The sequence below is a fragment of the Phytophthora cinnamomi genome, assembly GCF_018691715.1.
Source record: "Phytophthora cinnamomi strain GKB4 chromosome Unknown Contig55, whole genome shotgun sequence".
Lineage (NCBI taxonomy): Eukaryota > Oomycota > Peronosporomycetes > Peronosporales > Peronosporaceae > Phytophthora > Phytophthora cinnamomi.
The window spans coordinates 1,289,733-1,305,647 of NW_027150988.1; the positions used below are offsets into that span (position 1 = coordinate 1,289,733).

At 57.4% G+C, this 15,915-nt stretch overlaps 5 protein-coding genes across 5 annotated transcripts; 1 reads left to right on the forward strand and 4 right to left on the reverse strand.

Moving 5' to 3' along the window:
- Positions 1 to 68: 68 nt before the first annotated feature.
- On the reverse strand, positions 69 to 1,349 carry IUM83_12942 (uncharacterized protein; the record flags this gene model as incomplete). The annotated part of the gene is made up of 1 exon (XM_067937590.1): positions 69 to 1,349. One exon carries the CDS (start codon positions 1,347 to 1,349, stop codon positions 69 to 71), a length of 1,281 nt encoding a protein of 426 aa, XP_067788055.1.
- Positions 1,350 to 3,458: 2,109 nt separating this feature from the next.
- Positions 3,459 to 5,006, reverse strand: IUM83_12943 (Bet1 SNARE 1-2; the record flags this gene model as incomplete). The annotated part of the gene is made up of 1 exon (XM_067937591.1): positions 3,459 to 5,006. The coding sequence occupies one exon, from the start codon at positions 5,004 to 5,006 to the stop codon at positions 3,459 to 3,461; it is 1,548 nt and encodes a 515-aa protein (XP_067788056.1).
- Positions 5,007 to 6,983: 1,977 nt separating this feature from the next.
- Positions 6,984 to 8,270, reverse strand: IUM83_12944 (uncharacterized protein; the record flags this gene model as incomplete). The annotated part of the gene is made up of 1 exon (XM_067937592.1): positions 6,984 to 8,270. One exon carries the CDS (start codon positions 8,268 to 8,270, stop codon positions 6,984 to 6,986), a length of 1,287 nt encoding a protein of 428 aa, XP_067788057.1.
- Positions 8,271 to 10,419: 2,149 nt separating this feature from the next.
- Positions 10,420 to 11,822, forward strand: IUM83_12945 (uncharacterized protein; the record flags this gene model as incomplete). Its single annotated transcript, XM_067937593.1, has 3 exons — positions 10,420 to 10,579; positions 10,661 to 10,698; positions 10,788 to 11,822. 3 exons carry the CDS (start codon positions 10,420 to 10,422, stop codon positions 11,820 to 11,822), a joined length of 1,233 nt encoding a protein of 410 aa, XP_067788058.1.
- Positions 11,823 to 13,329: 1,507 nt separating this feature from the next.
- IUM83_12946 (Two-component response regulator ARR18) lies at positions 13,330 to 15,254 on the reverse strand (the record flags this gene model as incomplete). The annotated part of the gene is made up of 5 exons (XM_067937594.1): positions 13,330 to 13,487; positions 14,064 to 14,148; positions 14,229 to 14,266; positions 14,338 to 14,618; positions 15,013 to 15,254. 5 exons carry the CDS (start codon positions 15,252 to 15,254, stop codon positions 13,330 to 13,332), a joined length of 804 nt encoding a protein of 267 aa, XP_067788059.1.
- Between the last annotated feature and the right edge of the window lie 661 nt (positions 15,255 to 15,915).

Below are 15,915 nucleotides of genomic sequence, written 5' to 3' on the forward strand. Positions count from 1 at the left end.
AGTAGTACTCACACGAGGAGCGTGCGCTCCAGATACCTGCTTTACCTCTGAGCTGGTGGGGTTGCGTGCTACCGAGGAGTACCAAACGGAATCTCAATGCCGGGTGAGCTGTGGCGTCGAGCTGCGAGTCGCAAGTGCGGGTACTCGCCGCCGACCATGCACTCTCGGCATCGAGCGCAAAATTGGATGGTAGCAGCGTAGCGGTTGTAGATGATCATGGGCTCGCGGTAGCAGCACTTGGCGCAGGCGTTGTAGGCACAGAGTCCGCAGCGTCGACGCCGTCGCAGCAGATCGAACTTGGACGTGCACGCTACGCAGTGCGAGTTGCAGATGTCCGTGTTCACCTCACGGAAAGTGTTGTTGGCCTTCTTCACCTTGCGGCTGGTACTGTCCAGTTGGCGCTGCTGGTGTAGGACCTCACCAAGCCGGCAGATTCCTTTTGCAAGGCGAAGAAGTCTAGCAGCAGTGGTCTTGGCCGAGCAGAGGCCGAGGCTGACACTCTTGTTGGCGTCTACGAACTCGGGGTCGAGACCAGCATGGAACAGTACTCGAACACTGGCCTTGCTCTCCGGGGCGCGCTCCACGAGCAGCCACCCGCGAAAGGGGCACAACTCGTCCACGTGCTTGCCACTCGCCTTGCCCGCCAGCACCTCGTGCTGTGGCAGGGACGTGAAGACAATGGAGAAGCCCTCCTTAGTCGGTCGGAACTCCTCGATGTAGCACATCTGCTCGTTCTTCTTGTGCGAGAACCTCTTGGAGCGCACGAACGAGCACGTCTTGACGGTCAACAGGCTGCCGTCGCCCAGCGTAGCGGGGTCCGATGGCGTGGCGTGCACCATGGAGCCGTAAATGAAGTCGCGCTTGAAGATCTCCTGCATGACCGCGTTGAAGTCGCTCTCGTTGGGGGTTCGCAAGAGCGACACGAGCTTCTCGAGTGCGCGGCCGCCCGACACAGTGCCCATGGCCAGCACCCGTGCATCGGCCACGGTCGCACCGCTGCCGTTGGTGACGCTGTTGGTGAAGATGGAGAAGGCCCGGCAGTCGTTCCGCCACTTCCAGCCGTGCAGTGACACATTGGCCAGTGCGTTGTTGAAGTCCGTAGTCACGTGCACTCCCTCCACTCGTCGTCGCAGCTCCGTGTCGCCAACGGCGACTTTGCGAGCTGCCGCCATTGCGTTTGGCGCCAGGCGAGCGCGCCCGGGGATGCTGCAGCACTCGGGCGTTGCAAATAGCCGAGCGGACGTCATCTGCCCGTCCAGCCCCGCGGTTTCCAGCATATCGATGGCTCTGGGCGAGGCACCGGAGCTGAACAACGCTCCGGCGCCGCCGCCCCGAACCGACGCAGCCATTTTTCAATCGGAGACTCGGGTGGCCTGCTCGGCGCAAATTGGGGAATAGCTCGAGCGGAGATCAAGTTGCGGCGCGCTCGTCGTCCCCAAAGCCGGCGCTGGACCGGCTCCCATGCGCACTAGGCAAACGTCGAAGGAATGACGGGGGAATTTTAAGGGCGGCGTGTTGAAACTGCGTCTGGCCAGTGCCGGCACTGGGCCCCGCCATGGACGGCGGTCAAAGGTATGTCACCGCCGTTTTCGCATGGGAAAGCGAGCGCTGTCGGTGAATTCCTCCCAGTTCTCCATGGGCTGGCAACGGTTTGCCTTTCACAACGTTTGTTGGCCACGTCGTGCCTTTCTTTCGACTGCGTTCCTAATTGACAGTGGTCTTCATGCACGCTTCGAGCTGTCACCGATGGAATAGCGTTCGTCGACGGCAGACGCGGACATTTTGACCGGGTAGGACAGTACTCCTGATCGATTTGAGGCTCTCAGTCGACATGAAACGAGTTGTGCGTTGATATTGGTGGTGTCGCTGCCGACTTGGCAAGCAGCTTCAACACTTTTGAGGTGGAGGTTTCCTGCGTTCGAGGTTCGAGGCTTCTGCTACGAACAGCGTCGAGTTTTTTGAACGGCAATCTTGTTTTCGTTGCATTGGCCATTGCTGGCATAAGAGACAACATCCTAGCCTTGCACAGTCGCCCGATAGGTCTCGTTGGCACGGAGACCTTGATGGCATTTTGACGCATTCGAAGGTTAGTGCAAGCGGCCTAATACCACCTGAGATCTTGGTAATGCTGCTGAGCTAGCCCGGCATCGCAGACACGTACGAGTAGCTAAAACCCCGCCGGACATCTCATTGCTTGGCCTCATGCATCCACCCAGCATGGGGGCCGTGAACTGTATCCCCACAAACAGGCACGGGGTGATTTGTGCTTGGCCGCCTCAGCTTGGTGTGCATTGCAGTCCCGCGTAACGGCGGACTCTGAACGCCTACGGAGGCGATTACATCAAGTCCTTAATCGCAACCCCCAACGTCGAACGCGAGCTGTATCGTGCGGCCACGGGGCAGAAGCGTTCAGTGCCGTCCCGTGCCCAAGCTGAAAGCCCTCGCTCTAGGAAATACTTTTCGCTTCGATTGAGAACTTGGCGCGCCAACAAGTCGATGCTGAGGCCGACAGGCACGAATCCCGGCGCACGGTGCGTTTCGACGGCATTACTGCCAGCTTATCTCGTCCTGCGATGACCGGACCGGACCGCCGGCGCATGCAAACCCCCAGCGTTGTCCCATTGGCAAGTCCCAGGCCAACCTCGCCCAGTTCGCGTATATTAAACGCCCTTTTGCCGGTCGACGTCGAAGCACCGGACCAAGGGCCAACAAGACATTCCCTTGAAGTGACAGTCCCCCTCCCCATTCACCATAGGATCTCAAAGTTTGAGCAAACTGTGGCACACTGCGGTTGGTCTCCACAAGCTCACTGGGCGTAGAGGACGCGAAACGTAGCGCACTGGAACCATACTACGCCAACGCAACAACAAGGGTTGACCAACGAAAGGCACACGAACAAAGCTAAGTTGAAGTGGATGGCCAATCCGATTCGCGTATTCCCCGTTTGTCGTCTCTGATTGGCGGATCAAGTTGAAGTGAATACGCTTCAGTGCAACTTGCCGATTACGAACAGGGGCGACATTTGAGGTATGGCAAGCATCTGTGCAGACCTGACTGCGGTCGCACATCACATGTACGTTCCTCATACCACCTTCGGATTGCGAGCGCAAGGCAAGAATCAACTGAGCGCCGACGTTGGTCTATCGGCCCTGAAACCCCTCAGCGATATAGCCACAGGTTTTGGCAATCACCGCCCACTCGCTTAATTTAAAGGCAATCGCCACGAACGCCTTGTCTGTCTGTATAAAGCAACGGTCATCATGCGCGCCCAAGACAGATAGGCCACTCCCTGCTTGCAAAGCCGTTTACGGCTTAAAAAAGCCGGCATCCTAGAAATGACAGCCAAGCTCGGAGCACCGTTTTACAGCTACAATACTCAGGTTTTCTCATTTACTCATTACACTATCTCACATTGTGGTTATGTCCGTATCACCACGTCGATGCTTCACGTGTGGTAATTAGTGGTTTGTACGCACGTTTGGTGCATGTTCAGCTCCTGACGAACTGTCATCTTCGTCTGAGCTTGAAAAGTCCAGGCCCAGCGTCGGCGGGGGGTCAGATTGAGTTCTTCGCTTCATTCGCCTCCCTCCACTGGATCGCCTGGTAGTGCTGGGCGTCCCGATCGACCCCCATCGGTCATGGTGCTGGCCTGCCGGATCCAGCTCCAACTCCGGTTCGCGCTCACTCTCTCGGTCGGCGAAGCGTAGACTGACGCCGGTGTATCGGACATCTCCCGCTGCGTTCCCCAACGGGTTCCCGCTGCCACGATCGGGGCTGCCGCGCTCTTCAATGCACTCTCGACACCGAGCACACACGAGCAGCGGCGCAACGTAGCGGTTGTAGATGGCGACTTGCTCTTGAGAGCAGCACGGAGGCTCCGCGCACACTCGGTACGCGCACAAGTCGCAGCGGTTCCACGTCTTGCGCAGCGTCGGGAGGAAGGACTTCGTACAGGCGATGCAGTGCCAGTTGTGGTGCGTGCCGCCGGCCCCTTCCTCGTCAGAGTCGAACACGCCCAGTGCTCGGAATGGGTTTAAGATCGACTGCCACAGTCTCCCAGGGGCAGTGCGCTGCTGGCGGTGGCAGTGGCGCCGTCGACGCAGCACCTTCTCCAGTCGAGAGATGCCCTTGGCGATAAATAGCAGTCGGGCTTGGGCTACTCTCGAGTCGCATCCTCCGGGCACGCCGCCAGTGAACGAAGCTTGGAAGGTGATCTCCAGTATGTCTGGGTTGTCGGGCTTGGGCTCGGCCGTGAGCCAGCCCGAGAGAGGGTGCAGCGCGATCACGCGCTCGGGCGGGGCCTTGCCCGCCGTCACCTCGGCCGGATCCAGTGTGCAGAAGGCCATGCTCAGGCCCTGCTGCGTCTGCGTGAGCAGCTCAATGTAGCAGCTCTGCTCGTTCCTCGGGCCCGTCGTCGGCCGTTGCGGGAACGAGCCGCGCGAGTCCGACGTCATGGACTCCGAGGCGGTCGACGGCCGCGGCGTGAACGGGTTGGACAGGCCCGAGTGCGCGAAGCTGGCCGTGCGCACCATGAGCTGCTGCCCCACCAGCCCCTCGGCGACCGAGCTCCGCCGCGGCGGAGGGGACAGCAGCGAGCCGCGCTCCGAGTGGGGCACGGCGTGCAGCAGCGAGCTGTAGATGAAGCGCGAGCCGTAGAGCGCGCGCAGCAGCGCGTTGCTCTCGCTCTCGGTCGGCGCGCGCAGCAGCGCCAGCAGCTCCGACGTGCGGGCGCGGATCTCGCCGCCCACGACCACCTGGCACTGCCGCGTCTCGAACGGGGGCGATCGCCGCACGCGGACGTGCATGGCCATGCCGGCGGACACGCCCACGCGCACGCGCTTCCACCCGCGGCGAGGCGACAGTCTGCTGAGGTCCACGGGCCCGGCGGGCACGGCCACGCGCTGCACGCGCTGCAGCAGCTCGCGGTCGCTGAGCCGCACCTTGCGGGGCGCCGCCGACAGGGTCGACGACGACGCCGACGCCCCCAGCAGCGCCGACTGGCGCATGTGCGGCGGACGGAGCAAATCGGGGAGTGGGGACCGGATCAACTGCAGACTTCGACTTGCGAGAGAGGCGGCGAGGGTCCCACCCCCCGCCTCGGACAGCTTGAAGCGGGCTCAAGTCCCGTGCGGCAGTGTGATATCATCGAGCGGATGGATATTCGTGTGTATCAATCTTGATACACACGCACGCCTTCGACCTTTGACGGCGGAAGGTGGCTTCGACGAAGAGAGGCCAGCGCCGGAGGCGACGAGGACTACGGTTCATGTATTATTTGCACCATGGTATTACGACGTGAATTGCCAACGGTGACGGCCCGCCACGACCGGGGCAAGATACGCTTCGACATGTGGCTGCGCAGGAGCGGGCGTGGGCGCGGTATCCGCTCGACTCTACGAAGCACTTGCGCCGAGTATGCCGCGCGGCCAGCTGGCGATTGCGTCGGTGCTCCCGCTGGTAAGCGTCGGCAGTCACGGTGCCGGTCCCTCGCGTTGGCTACTGTGCTGCAGCCAAAGATGCTGGCCGCGGACGCCACGGGGGAGGGGGGCGTGCGCCGCCCAAAGTTTCGTCGACGGGAAGGCAGGGTGCAGACGCCCGCGAGGCGAGATCTCGTGCCATCACAAGCTGTGGCTGATGAAAGGCAGGCGCCGGTCAAGGAAAAGCAGGCCGGGCAGTGGCGGCGAGACCACGGCGGTGGCGACCATCGAGTCGGAGGCACATCCGAGGAGCACACCTCAAGGTTTCCATTTGCGGGAAAACTACGGAAACGTCTCGGTATAGTGAAAACAAGTTTAGAAAACAGACCAAGCGCATAATTGTCTCCAACGACAGGAGGTTCTTATCCTTATGACATTGGCTACGACTGGGGCAAGACCGTACGTCGCCTTCTGAGCCGGTTCGGAGAGTATGACCTGGCAGGATATTCTTCACACATGCAACACCCTTCATAGACCTTGCGAGATGACTTCAAGTTGAAGCGCACGGCAACTTCCGGGGCAGGGTTTTATTTAGTAGGGTAGACACCGCTACAAGTGCACGCCGAGGCTACCCAGCCTCCTGTCCAGTCTGTTTCTACCTATCGATAGGAATCGAATCGACGATTCGATACTTGAAAGACACGCGGCCTCGGGGCTCAGGGCTCGCGACCCGGCTGCTAAACTCGTCATGCAGACGTGGGGGCAGGGAGCGAGCGTACGAGATACAGCACACGTTTCGTGGTCGTTCGGAGATTTTTGACGCCCATTGCCCCCTTCGCTGATGTGCTCACTACGGATCTGTTTCGACTAAAATCGTGTGGATCCTCATCGTGATGAACAGCTCTTGTAACTACAATATTTACGTTTTACTGTCCCTGTATTATAGGTTTTCCTACGACGCAGCTAGTTCAGCCAGCAAGTAATCTTTTGGGTCAAACCGAGCTTGTTTAATTGGATGTCAGCCAGAACCTGCACGAGCGAGATATTCTGCACCCCAGCGTGGGGATAGCGATGAACGAGGGCATCTCTAACCCGCGCCAGAAGGCATCGCAAGTTGAAGTGGGCCCAGAGTGAAGGTCGCGCTGGCTCGAAGTAACACAACTGCACCATGCGGCCAAGCCTTGACGACGAGGTGCTCACGGCTCGCATCAGTATCTTCGACGTCTTGTGTATGGCTATCCTGCGTACGATTCAAGCTCGATGTACCTCGAATTCCATGTTCGGGTCGTCCACAAATTTCCTGAGTGCTTTCGACGCAAGTACGACACATTTCATTCCAGTGATGCTGTCATGATGCTCTTCGCACACACAACACTCTTCATAGACATAGCAAAACAACCCCAAGTTCAGCCGCACGACAATTTCCGCCGCTTGGCTCGTTGTTTAGGAGATAGACGTCACTACAAGTATCGTAATGGATGCGTCTTGTCTGAAGCATGGAAGACTAAAAGCTAGACTACACCGCCCAGCCCATCGTGCAGTCCGTTTCTTCCTATCGAAATGGCCTTACACGTAAGCTGAGCTTGGGAGGGACGCTGCATCGGTGTTCACGGTTCTCAGCTGGCTGTCGAACTCGTCGCGAGCGAGGCTTTCGCGGCACCGGGCGCACACTAGCAGCGGTGCCACATGGCGGTTGTAGATGGTCACATGCTGCTTGGAGCAGCACGCGTCGCACACGTTGTAGGAGCACAGCTCGCAGCGGCTGCAGCCCCGCGTCATGAAGATGTGGTGCAGTGAGCGCGTGCACACGATGCAGCGCGAGTTTCGTGGTCCTTCAGGGGCTTTGACGCCCGAGCTACTCGCCAGTCCACGAGGTTGCTGGGCCATGGTGTCCACCAACTTTCCGAGCTTGCACATACCCTTCGCGAGCTTCCACAGGCGCGCGTTCATCACCTTGGGTGAGCACGACCCATCGCTCTCGGAGCGGTGAAAACGTGCGCGGAAAACCACGTGCACGCCGGAGCTGGCAGGCTCAGCAGAGAGCCACGTACTGTACGGGTGCAGCTGATGCAGCGCTCTGCGCAGTGGGGCGCGCACCTTGCCCGTTATGACCTCACGGCCTGCCAGCGAGCAGGTCGAAATGCTGAACCCACCGCTGGACGTGGGCGAGAAGAGCTCAGCATAGCACATCTGTTCGTTCTTCTTGTCGAACATGGCAGTGTGCACGAACGCGGAGGTCTTGACCAGTAGCTGGTTGCTACGGTCGTCTCCTTGTCGACCGGTCTGGCCACCATCAGCGCTGTCATTGCGTGACCTGCGACGGAAGATGGCTTTGTGGACCAGAGAGCCGTAGATGAAGTCCGAGCCGTACAGCGAGTGCATGACCGAGTTGTAGTTGCTCTCGTTCGGAGAACGCAACGGGGATGCTAGCTGACCGATAGAGCACGGTACGTTCCCCACCGCCAGCACCTCGCTATCCTGAAGTGACGGCAACTCCTGCAAGCCCAGCGGGGCACCTGTGACGCTGATCATTGGCGACTGCCTCGTGTACAGCTCGAAGCTCTTCTTGCGTCGACGCCAGCGCCAGCCCTGGGTTGTCAAGTTCTCGGACGTGTGATCGCCAACGTTGCGGGGCAGGTCCTGCCAGCGCTGCACCCGTCGAGTTCGGCGGAAGAGCTCCCGGTCATCCACGCGAACTGCTCGCCGCAGAGCTGACCGGATCGACGCGGAGTGGGCCGACGGCGGAGTCACCGCGGTGTAGCTGGGGCGCTGTCGTAGACTACCGCGGTGCTTGCTGCGCACCACCGGCGGCACGCGTGCGACTAGGTTGCGTGCATGGAGCTGGGCTCGCATGCCAGTCAGCCAGCACCTCGCAGGAGAGTCCGTCCTGCCTGCCGAAAGGCGAATTGGAGACTGTCGGACGGCGGAGAAGTCCGACGCGCCTTCGATTCGAAGCTCTGCTCGGCGCTGGCAGCTTAGGCACAGCTCGGTGCTGGACGCACCTCAAGCGCGGCAAAGGCACCTTCGCCTCTGAGCAACCTATGCTAGGAGACGAGCCCCCGTGGCGATGCCCGATTGCAGACATCTCCTCGCCACCTGCACTTGGCCTCCGCCACGAAAGAATCGGGACACGCCTGACTCGGGATCACCTTGTGCGCGCTGCGTCCAGTCTACTAGATTCATCGCCCGAGGTGCTCCGACATATTTTCCACGAATTGCGGCATCATGCTCATCATAACTTAGTTTCACCTCCTATCCGCCACCACGACGTAAATAGCTTGCTTGCATCAGAGCTCAATCCACCTTTGGACTTCCTCGCGCTAGCCGCTAGCCGAGCAGGCAACACCAGCAGCCAGTTGGGAAATCTCTTCGATACATTGGATGGTCTTCTTGCAACGTAAAAGCTCGCCATCTTGCTTCATGCTACTGCGTCCACGCCAGAGTGGTTCACTGTGCTTGATCGTGGCGCCCAGAGCGAAGCTGGTAGTTTTGCCAAATGATGGCACTATCCGATACTTGGTAGCAGTGATGCTGGTAGATCACTCACTACCTATTGCGCTCAAGTCAAGGCCTGTGCAGGTCTATGCATTGCGGCCGAAATGACGACAGTTTCCACAGCGTCGGCGCCGAAGCTGATACGCGTTCTTTTGAACCTGTTTTCGTACGAGCTAGCCATTGCGATGCAGCACGTGGTCCTTGGGCAATTTAGTGATTGGAAAGAAAGTGAACTCGCTTTCATGAAACGTACAAAAGCATTACTTCCCAATATTTTTGTTCAGTGCTTTCTGGAAGGAGCGCCCATGGCTGCTTCATTAGCTAAGATCTGTCGTGTGAGGCATACATTATTAATCCCTTACTTCAAGAAGTCTCTTTTTACGATGAGCTATGGGGTGTCTTGAGGTAGATGGGGTCTTGCTTTTGGACGGAACGTTCACCGTTGGATCCAAGTCATGCTCCATGATAATGGACGCGTGCGTAGGGTACTGTCGTCGGGACAGCGAGCTTGGCCTCTTTAACATGTAAAACCGATTTGTGTCTCCGTACGGCTTCAGCATACCCTATGTGCTGTGCTTTTAACAAAACTTCGCCAATGCCAGCGGTGTACCCCACCGAGATTGGGTCCGACGATGCTTTGAACAAGAGTCTTCGTTCTGCACCACGGTGGTGGTGGTCCAAGTTATGGATAGAGAAGGCTGAATACCTCGAGTAGGGTCGACCGGCTTTTTGTGCTGATTTGACGAGCAAATTGCAAGTTGCGATCAATCTTCTCGTGGGCTTGTACTTTGAGGCACGGAACGCTGATCGGGGGACTCCTTCGCCTTGCTGTGCCGTGCCGACTTCCGCCAATATCTTGCGCTGCAGTTGCCTGCTGCAGAGGTTCGCGCTGAGTGGCCCGCAAGTGTCGATCGCATTGAGCTCAGACCTCCAGTCATCAGAAAAAGAATCCGATTTTGGATACACGTGCCTCGCGAGTGTACACGCGCGTCCGTAGTAGTCTCTACCATCTTACATATATATAGCATTACGACGTGTTTTTATTGCAGAATCAACTTAGCGTGCCCCTGGAGACAACCTGCTCTTACTGAGGCGGGCCGTTCAACTGAAATTGGCACGTAAGGAGGATGCGCCGGACACGCGATGATTCGCGACTGTCAAAACTTGTATGCACATGAATCTACTAAAACCTACGCTGTGTTATAATCCTCATTTAAATATTACATTCTACAACATAGTGGATACCTTTTCGTTGCTTGGTTCTAGCCTGCATTTTAGCATACAACGTGTCGTTCGGTGGTCAAACGTTATCATCATATGGTTCAGAAACGGGGGCTGGTCTCACATGACGAGTCACACCATCGATGCCCTGCGTGTCGAGCAGACCGGAACACGCGCCACCCACCCACCACAGCGAGGGACCGCGGCGTAGGGCAGGAATCGGCCAGCAGCAGGCCCCGCGGACCACAGTTGGGAATCGCGCCGCCGCTCGCAACAAAGCAAAAAAATGAACCAGAAACGATCGCCGAGCCCCACCAGCAGCGACGCTCTCGCTGCGGAGAAGCCGCAACCGGCCAAGCGTGTGCGCAAGAACCGCAAGCACCCGACCAAGCGCTTCTTGTGGCAGGAGGAGCTGCACCTGCGCTTCGTCGCGGCTATTTTCGACCGTGCGTTGAAATTGGACGTGAGACATCGGAAGTCGCTTCTAACACGGGGTTCCCCCTCGCGTTGTCTGCTTGTCAACACAGTCGGTCTCAAGAATGCGTCCCCAAAGGCGCTGCTGCCAGTACGTGTCCTTCTCGCTGGATATGAAATGATCTTGCCATCCAATATTGACCCCCATGTGCTGGTTCGGCTGTTCTTGTGCTCTTACAGTTGATGCAGGCGTCGGACCCAGACTCGGGGCTCACGACGGAGCACCTCAAATCCCACCTGCAGAAGTACCGCATCAACTACGAGCGCTCGCGACAGGAGTTCCGAGAACTCTGTGACCGTGAGGTCAAGCGTAACCGGAAGCGCCACCGCCACGATAAGAACGCGGGCAGTGCGTACATTTTCCCTCTCCGCAGCGCGAAAGACCGCGGCGATAACAACAGCAGCGGCAGGAACGAGACTGATTCCGACACCGAGCCCGAAGTCGACGGGAATGCCAGCAGCAGAGCTAACTCCAGCACTATGGGAGGCGAAGACCACGGATTCGTCTACAGGCAGGAGCTTGCAAACGCTGCGCTTGCGATCGCAGCACAGCCTTATCCTACGGAATACCCACCCGTCCCGCAGGCGCCCGTCCCGGCACCTGTTACCACACCTGAGCTCACGGACGCTCAATGGCAAACGTTTTGCTTGCTGATGTCAGCGACTCCACAGACGTTGAACGGTGGCGTCGGCGAGCTCTCCATCCAGGTCCCGCAAGGTACACCGCTCTCACCACCCCGGCAAGCACGAGTCCAAGAAGAGTTGCACGCCCAGATGCACGATGCGATGCAAGCACAAATGCATTTTCACCGGCAAATGCTGATGCGTAAGGTAGAGCTGTCGCACAACCTGGGTTGCATGGCGAGCGCTAATGGATATCCAGTCAACAACGCGAGCCACAATTTCAACACGCTGGAGGTTAGCCGTCAAGGATTCGAGCAGGCATGGGCCAGCTCTCACCAACCTAGCCAGCAGTCGTTCGCCTCCAACGCGCCGCACCAGGTGGATCAATGTGAAGCTATTCGGACTCCTATGCCGCCGGGAGCACTTGGCACTGCCATCGACAGCAGCTCGTCGTTGCCATCTTTGATATCGACTCAGCCTGATGTGTCGACCGACGCAAAGGCCGAAGACGTCGGCGACGACTTCAACCGATGGGAACCCTTCAACGTGGATTTGGATGGGGATGATCTCTTCGACTTCCTCCGGGTGTAGGATGCATCGTGGGCGCGGTGTGTTGCAGCAGCCGATGGTTAAAGACCTCAATATATGTGAAGACAGTTTTAAAGGCGTCAATATATGTTGTGCAGAAGACCTCCTGCCAGATGGCATGCTGGTTGGTGGCAGCACGCAGACGATCAAGGTGACTTCTGGATTGCATGAGTGCGACCAAAGGCAACGAGTAGCCTCGGTCAAAGGGTACCTTTGCCACTTTCCGTTTTGATTGACGAAGAATGTCATGAACACGCTAACACCAGCCGAAGTGCAACTTCTTCGCGAGAAGGCTCAGGCGTGGGTGGAGCTGGGGTTGGGCAAGGTGCTGGATACCACATACATCGCAGCTATCCTCGAGACGCTCTCACCAACCAAGTCGGCAAACAAGTCTGCTGACAAGCTGGCGCCAACAACAGATCAGCGGCCAAGGCCAGGTACCCTGGCATGGATCGACCGGATCGAGAATAAGACGAACAAGAGTCTGTTGGCGCTCGCCCAAGAAGGCCACCCCATCCTATCCGTCAAAAGTTTGGTGAAATCGCGAACGAGATTCTTGGGGCGTCGGAAAGGGATGGACGAACTTTCGTGAAAGGAGCACAATCCGTGTCAAAGACATTGTTGTGAAGGACGAGGACGAAGGGAATAATGTTCCGGATTTGCTGAAGGATCCGATCGTCCGGCAATGTCGACATGCCGGCGCTTCAGATGTTGGTACTCCTGTTCCTCGCTGGGATTTACGGGGCTGCTTCAGACGAAGACACCCTATCCCTGTACGAGTTCGAGTCCGCAAACGTCTTCGCATCGATATGCCGTCGAATTAACGCTTGTACAAAACCCATTGAGTTTTTTATGAAAATTATTTAGTTTTTTTATGAAAACATCGAGGTTTTTAATGAAAAACCTATCAAATTCTCAATTGTTCATTACTTGCAAGTAAGTAAGGAAAACATTATTCGGTGAGTTAGGCCTCGAACAAGGATGCCAGCGCTGCTGAGACCCACGCCAAGCTGGTTGGCAAACTGAGGGAACAAAGTATAAGCGACTCTGCTGTTGGGATTTCACGCGCCAGGCGGAAAACTGCTGCTGAGGTAATTGACGTGGGGGGCGCTTCGGAAATGGAGATCGACGATGCCAGAGCCCGAGGCGCAGATTCGCGTGCTGGCGGACAGGGCTTGTGCCAAGATGGCGATCTTGCTAGGATTCCCGTATGACGATCCACGTCCAAGCGATGACGCAGTGACGATCATGGACAAGGTCTGTGCCAAGTTGGTAGCGGCATTGCGCGACATCTCGACGACGAAAAACACCCACTGGAGACGGCACATTCTACCGTATACCGGGTAAACGTGGACGGTTGGTTGTTCTAAAGTGTCGTTGGTACTACCTAACTTGTTAAAAGTCAATCGAGTTATTTAGCACTGGACTCCTCACCATGCTCGCGACGACAATGGACCTCTTGTGCAGGGAAACATGACGGTCACGTTCAGCACGGCGTCAGCATTACGCCCTACGATCGCAGGAATCCAAAGATGTCGTCATCGTCAGGGTCTACGGTGAGGCTGAGCCGGCCCCAGCTGGCGAGGTCCATGCCATCAACAGCGTCCGTGTTCTCCTGCGCGTCAACGCCTGGTGGTGGTGGTTGCGCTGCGACGTGATCATTCCTCACTGAAATGGGTGTGACAGGCATTGCGTCTTGAGTGAACAGCGGCTGCTGTGAAAAGAGGCTTTGCTGTTGCTGGTGTAGACGGCCATAGACTCGCGCTTCCTGTTGCCGAAGTTGCTCTGCGCTGGCCCAAGCCTGGAGGAAGCTCGAGTCGCATTTATCCTGTTCGCCCTGCTCGTAGTAATTGCCATCATTGCTCGCTGCCCTGGCATTAGTTGCTCCACTTGTGTACACGTTATCCATTCGAGTGGCCCAGGAACTGCCCGCGGTAAACTCGACGCTGCGTGTGAGAAGTAGCTCGCGATGGAAATCCATCCTCTGCTGCATCGTCCAATGCATGTGCTGCTCTGACGCCTCCCCCTCGAGCAATAGTGCATCGCACGTGTTCCATTGTTGGTTTGTGCCCTGTTGTAGGGTTGCTGTCGCTACCCCCGCGGACATCCATTGCTGCTGAAAATCTTCATTCGATTCAGCAACGACTGTAGTTTCGTGCTTCCGTGTCGTGTTTCGGTGGTGATGCCGCTTCAAACTCCGTTTAGCATGCTTCTCGTTGAGCTTCTGCGCCTCCAACCGCGAACGCTCGTAGTTGATCCGATACTTCTGTAGGTGAGACTTGATGTGCTCAGCTGTGAGCCCCTCGGTAGGATTCTTGGTTTCCATTAGCTGGCATCAACAAGGCATATGCATAACTCCTCAATTCGTTGGTACCAACTCTAACCTCAAAGCGACCAGTGCGAACGTACGGCCAACAGAGCTTTAGGGGACGCATTCTTGACCCCCACTGTCACCACGGCACACCATATCCGTCACAACGCAGTCGTTCACCGTCCATTATGTCGGTGCGCTACGTACGCTCAAAGACCGCCGACACGAATCGGAAATGCAGTTCGTCCGTCCAGACAAGCCGCTTGGTCTTGCGCTTGGTCTTGCCAGAAGCCTTGTCCGGTGTGAGGAGGACTATGGACTTGCCATCAGGTGTCGACGAAGCCTTCGAATCGGGTGTCGAGTCGGACGGGGGCAAATGACGAGCTGGCCTCGAGTCCATACCAGCACTAGCTCGCGCGACACAAGGTTTACTGAGACTGCTGTGTCGAGTGGTTCCGGGGAACCACACGGACTCGCTCAGATTCGAACTGAGGTGAACGGACGATTCAACAACACGGGGACATCGAAGTCGCGGAGCTCGTGCCGCTGCAAAACTGGGTGGTACCGTAAGCCTGACTCGCCAGCATCTATCACCACCGGCGCCAATAGACCGAGAGCATTTTGTGCGCATGAACCGAGATGCGGGGACATAACCCTCGGGCTTGTGCGTAGTTACAAGCGCCATGAGCGAATCTCGAGGCGAGCCCGGCACATCACATAAGAAAAACATGGCTACCTTCGCTGACGGCGTCAAAAGTTACTTTGTCACGAGCACCATCGGAACCGAGTGGTGCTCAAGTCGAGATCCGACGAGTGTTCGTGTTTGCCGTTAAACTTATGCCCTGTTTGGGGAAGCGCTTCGCTAGCCACTGGGTGAGGTACCGAATAACGTCGTCCTTCTCCGGGTCCTCCAACAAGCAGTGATAGAGTCCATGGAAAACCTTGATATGCTTGTCTCGACTGGCGAGTCGATCGAAGAAGCGGGCGCCTTGTCGTTGGCATACCACGCGGTCGGCTGAGCCGATGAGGAACAACGCGGGGATCTTGCTGAAAGCGCTATCCGGGTGGGCGATGTGCGGGTTTGTGGCGAGAGCTCGCATAGCGCGCAAAGTCTCCGATCCCATACGTGCTGTCACCTTTCTGGTGTCGGTCGTCAGCGGATCATTGTCGAAATCCTCAAAGTATCCGGGGTCTCGGCACAGCCACTCGCGGTTCACCGCCGGAACAATGTGCGCTCTGGGGAATAGAGTCGACAAGGGTCCTGCGAACGCAGCCTGGAGTCTTAACAAAGGGGTCAAGCGAATGAAGAGCGATGGTCCAATGAAGCACATTGCGGCGAAGTGGTGCTGTCTGGATAATACCGTGTGGATTCCCACCAGCGTGCCATAGGAATAGGCTCCGATCACGATTGGGGTGGAGGCTGCTGCTGGAGTTGGCACCATCGAGGGGAAGATGGTGTTCGTAGCAAACGTCACGAAGTCGTTCGTGTCGTCCACGAAGTGGCGGAACCGACCTGTGTGAGCCCGTACGCCGCGAACGCATGATTCGCTTGCTCCATGACTTACAAAATCGTAGGCTATCACTCCAAATCCGTGCTCACACAGCCGCTCATACAGGAACGAGTACCGTCGACAGTGATCTCCGAGCGCATGCAAGAAGAGCACCACTGCTCGCACGCCCTCATCGGACTCTTCATTTACTGGAAACGCTGCTAAAAAGAAGAGCTCCTGGCCACGCGAGTTCTGGAACATACCCTCTTGATATCGCACCGTAGACGGCAGTGGC